General features: G+C 38.8%; 1 protein-coding gene across 3 annotated transcripts in view; it reads right to left on the bottom strand.

Annotated features, from left to right (window-relative positions):
* RAB3GAP1 (RAB3 GTPase activating protein subunit 1 (catalytic)) overlaps positions 1-5,237 on the bottom strand; it is a 110,838-nt gene that overhangs the window by 10,516 nt on the left and 95,085 nt on the right. For all 3 annotated transcript variants that reach the window (XM_011937722.1, XM_011937723.1, XM_011937724.1), the window contains exon 19: positions 4,481-4,708. In XM_011937722.1, coding sequence (XP_011793112.1) covers positions 4,481-4,708 — 228 coding nt within the window. The remainder of the gene's footprint in view (positions 1-4,480; positions 4,709-5,237) is intronic.

Below are 5,237 nucleotides of genomic sequence, written 5' to 3'. Positions count from 1 at the left end.
ACATTCTTATCTAGAGTAATGAGTTCCCTCTGTTGTACCTCCTTGCCAACACCCGCCTTTCTGAATTTTGTTTTCCTTAATTCACAGGAAAACAAATTTGCAGGAATAACACGAAATATGTTATTACCCTTTACCTGGATTCACATATGAACTGTCTCCCTCCTGTTCTAGACCCCTTGCTCTTTCTCTGCTCTCGTGTGTGCACACACTACAGACATAAACTTGTTTCAAATAATTTCAGAATAAGTCGCATACTCATGTCCCTTATCTCAAAATATGTGTATTTCCTAAAATTAAAAATATTTTATTATATAATCAAAATGCAAATGATTCTGATTATACACAATAAATTTAACACTGATAAAATAATTGTAATCTACTATCTTTATTGCAGTTTTGTCAACTGACCCCATATGTGTCTTTTTTTTTTTTTTTTTTTGGAGACAGGGTCTTTCTCTGTTGCCCAGACTGGAGTGCAGTGGTGCGATCTTGGCTCCCCGCAACCTCCGCCTCCCAGGCTCAAGTGATTCTCCTGCCTCAGCCTCCCAAGTAGCGAGGACTACAGGCACGCAGCCACTACTGCCCGGCTAATTTTTGTATTTTTAGTAAAGACGGAGTTTCACCATATTGGCCAGGCTGGTCTCGAATTCCTGACCTCAAATTATCCACCAACCTCAAACTCCCAAAGTACTGAGATTACAGGCGTGAGCCACCGCGCCCGGCCGCATAATGTGTCTTTTATGACCCTTTCCCTCAACCACTACATGTCTTGGTAAGGATCATCCATTGCCTTTAGTTGTCATAGCTCTTTAATCTCAAGTAATCTGGAACAGCTTTTCACTGTTTTTTACAACATTGACATTTTGAGTATAGTTTCCTCTTCCTCCGAACTTTTTGGCTAACTAAATTCCATACTGTATTCAGATTTCCTTAGTTTCTAAAAATTGAGCTATAACTCACAGAGCATAAAATTCACCACTTTAGCCGGGCGTGGTGGCTCATGCCTGTAATCCCAGCACTTTGGGAGGCCGAGGCGGGCGGATCACGAGATCAGGAGTTCGAGACCATCCTGGCTAACACGGTGAAACCCCGTCTCTACTAAAAATACAAAAAAAAAATTAGCTGAGCGTGGTGGCGGAGGCCTGTAGTCCCGGTTACTCGGGAGGCCGAGGCAGGAGAACGGTGTGAACCCGGGAGGCAGAGCTTGCAGTAAGCCGAGATCGCGCCACTGCACTCTAGCCTGGGCAACAGAGCGAGACTCCGTCTCAAAGGCAAAAAAAAAAAAAAAAATTCACCACTTTAAAATGGGTAGCTTCAGTGGTTTTTTAGCATATTTGCAAGGTTATGTTACCATCACCATTATCTAATTCCAGAACATTTTCTTTCATCTCCCCCAAAAGAAACCCAGTACCCCAAAACAGCCACTCCTGATTTCCCCCCTTCCCAATCTCCACTGCTGCCAACTACTAATCTAACTTACTGTCTCTATGGACTTGCCTATTCTAGACCTTTCGTATAAATGGAACGATGCAATATGTGGCCCATTGTTTTCTGGCTTTCACTTAGCATAATATTTTCAAGGTTCATCCATGTTGTAACACATATCAGTGCTTCATTCCTTTTTATGGCTGAATAATACTCCATTGCACGGACAGACCATATTTGGCTTATCTATTCATCACTGATAGACATTTGGGTTTATTGCATTTTGTGGCTGTCATGAATAATGCTGTCAGCATGTATGTATGTACACGATTTCCTTAGTTTTTATCTAATGTCATTTTCCTGCTCCAGGATCCGCTTCAAGATACAACATTATGTTTAGCTGTCATATTTCTAGGCTACTTTTGGCTGTGACGGTTCTCAAATGTTCCTTGTTTTTACTGACCTTGACAGTTTTGAGTTCTGGTCAAGTATTTCATAAAAATTCCCTCAGTTATGGTTTATCTGATGTTTTTTGCTCATGATTAAGCTGGGTTATGTATTTCTGGGAGGAAGACCAGAGAGGTAAAGTGCCACTGTCATCACATCATGTCAAGAGTACATACTGCCATTATGGCTTAGCCTGTGGATGTTAACCTTCATCACCTGGCTGAGACAGTGTCAGTTGGGTTGCTGCCCTGTAACGTCACTCCTTTTCCCCTCTCTGTGTACTGTACTCTCTGGGAGGAATGCACTATATGCAGCACACACTTGCGGAGTGGGAATTAGCTTCACCTCCTTGAGGGTGGAATATCTAGATACATTTAGAATTCTGCACAGGAGATTTGTCTCTTCTGTCCCATTAATTTATATATCCAATCAATTATTTTTATCAGTATGAACTCAAGGATATTTATTTTGTACTCTGAGTTACAATCCAATATTATTATTATTATTTCTTTTTTTTTTTTTTTGAGACGGAGTCTCGCTCTGTTGCCCAGGCTGGAGTGCAGTGGCTGGATCTCAGCTCACTGCAAGCTCCGCCTCCCAGGTTTAGGCCATTCTCCTGCCTCAGCCTCCCGAGTAGCTGGGACTACAGGAGCCCGCCACCTTACCCGGCTAGTTTTTTGTATTTTTTTAGTAGAGACGGGGTTTCACCGTGTTAGCCAGGATGGTCTCGATCTCCTGACCTCGTGATCCGCCCACCTCGGCCTCCCAAAGTGCTGGGATTACAGGCTTGAGCCACCGTGCCCGGCAAATTCTGTACTTTCAATTTGTATTTTCCCCTTTCACTCATATTGTTTAATAGAAAGTTTGTATTCCATTAATTTTCTAGCCTAAGTGAGTGGTAGGCTATATCATCTGGGTCTGTATAAGTACACTCTATGATGCTCCCATGACGACAAAACTGCCTAACGAGGAGCTTCTCAAAATGTATCCTCTTTGTTAAGCCATAGGGACTGTATTAGTTCTTAGTGTTCTGATTTTTCTCCTTAAAGGAAACTAATGAATTGAATATTCCTACTTTTCTTGTCTTTCATTTATACTACTTTCTCTTCCATTTCTTTACTGCTATATCTCATTTTCATTCTCTTGGTTGTTTCCCACTTTTCTTCAATGCCTTTTATAAATTTTAAATATAAATCTATTTTCTTTTGGGCCTCCTGTAATTTAGTCTTCATTTTTTATATGGTTGTCTTTTTTTCTTTTACTTCTATCCTGAGCTAAATCAGTTGTGGTTTCATTTCTTTGTGGGTTTTTTTGGTCCATCTCTGTTCTTGATTTTAGCATTTCTTATTAAACATGGTTTTTTCATATCCTCCTTAACTGTTTGAGGATATCTGATTCAGTTTGGAATGTTACAATTTTCTTCTGTTTTGTGACTGATTTTCTGGGAAATATTTTCATTAGCTGAAATGAGCTGATTTTCATTTTCTGTTTTGTAAAGTAGTTTTATATGGATGTGGTCTGTTCTATTCCATTCCTAGTAATATCACAAATAGCTTCAAAGTGCCCTCTTCTGAAGTTTCTTTAATGGATAGAGGGGGGTGAGGGAGGCTGGTTGTCTTGTTTTCCTTTCACTTCTGCAAGATCCTTAATTTTCCCCTCTTATTTCCTTTTTTCCCCATCATTCCCATCCACTCCTTCTTTGTGTATCTGAGCTTCTCCAAGGCTCCATTTCTAGTCCTGTTTATATTCAAGCCCCTTCCCTGTGGCAAGTGCTGTGAACTAGCAAACCCTACCTGTGTTCAGTGTTTTGGCATGTAGTGTTAGGCTCTCTCTTTCTGGGGTGACTTTGTGTTTCATCGAAGTCTTCTGTATCTCTTGGCTCTTTGTCTTTTCCTGCCCCCTACTCACTATATCTACATAGACTTACAGCAGTGGGAGCTCCACTGGAATTTGGTTTATTTCTATTTACTGTTAATTTGAAGGTCATTGAAATTTCTGTCTCTTAGTAATGCTGAATGCATGGATTTATTTACTTATTGATTTCATGGGATTTTTTGGGGGGGCTGGAGGAGGTAGGAAGGTGTGCAGGGCAATTCAATATCAGGCAGGTGCCACTATATTCTCCATAACTCCAAATGTTTTTTAGTAGCTGCTGCAAAGCTGGCCACTAATGTATATACCATACTTTATTAAACCAAGTCCCTGTTGTTAGAAACTTTGGTTGTTTCTACTTTTTCACTTAAGAACTTTGTTGAACATCATTCATATACATAGGTCTTTGTATATTTCTCATTATTTCCTTAATAAATGTTGTGGTAAGAATGGAAACTGCTAGCTTAAAGGACATACCCATTTTTAACACTTTTAACATATACTGTGAGACAGTTCAATGGTAAGCAGTCTGTTTAAACTACGCATGTCTGTTATTTGCCCTATTTGCAACTAGTTCTAGAATCTTAAACGTGAAAGTAGATATAGAAAAGGCTCAATGAATTTCAATGCTTTGCACCTCAAGTGTGTCCAGAGCTTTCATGTCTATGACAGTGAGTTCCTAAATTGCAAGAACAGTAATTTGCATTTTAGTATTAGAAACTCAAATCTCAATTACCTTTTCTGCTTCCCGTGTATCATCAAAGAGTCTCCTTTGCCTTCTAGCAGGAACTGGCTTAGCTGTTTCCCAGGCTTCTACCCACATATTGCTTGGAATCTTCATCCGGGCACTCAGTTCTCCTTTCAGCACCACGTTGCCCTTTTCATCAATCACCTCCTCTTCAATATAATCCCGGGGTGAATACCACCTCACAAAATCTTCCAGGGAGCAACCTGGATTAGCTGCCTAAAATAAGACAAAAAAAATCAGCAGAATCAAATGAAAATCAACAGTTACTGATAAGCCTGTTTGCAAAATTGTATTTTCAAAAAAAAGCCTATCTAATCTTTACAATCTAATATGTAAAATGAATTTGGATGTCACCTTTAAAACAGGTCAGATGTTAAAGTACCAAAATAATTTTATTTTTATTTTCTCAGCTTTATAGAAAAATAAAACACTTTCATTCAATGAATTTGGATATAAAAACTCGATGTAAAGAGAAAATCATTTTCTTAAACATATTATGTGCTATATAACTTAGTAAACGAAAACATTTTCATTCAATGAATTTGGATATAACAACCTGATGTAAAGAGAAAATCATTTCCTTAAACACATTATGTGTTACACAACTTAGTTTAATATTACAATATAATGACTACTCAATACTAAGAAAAGTAAAAATTAAATAATACACCACATGATCAGAATAACACAGTGATGGAAAAGTTCTGTTCTTCTTTTCCTCAATAAATCAATACTGGTTCTGCAA

The sequence above is a fragment of the Colobus angolensis genome, unplaced genomic scaffold, assembly GCF_000951035.1.
Source record: "Colobus angolensis palliatus isolate OR3802 unplaced genomic scaffold, Cang.pa_1.0 Scaffold168, whole genome shotgun sequence".
NCBI classification, from domain to species: Eukaryota; Metazoa; Chordata; class Mammalia; order Primates; family Cercopithecidae; genus Colobus; species Colobus angolensis.
The sequence above is the reverse complement of the archived record's forward strand: the minus strand, read 5'-3'. Positions and strand labels throughout refer to the sequence as shown.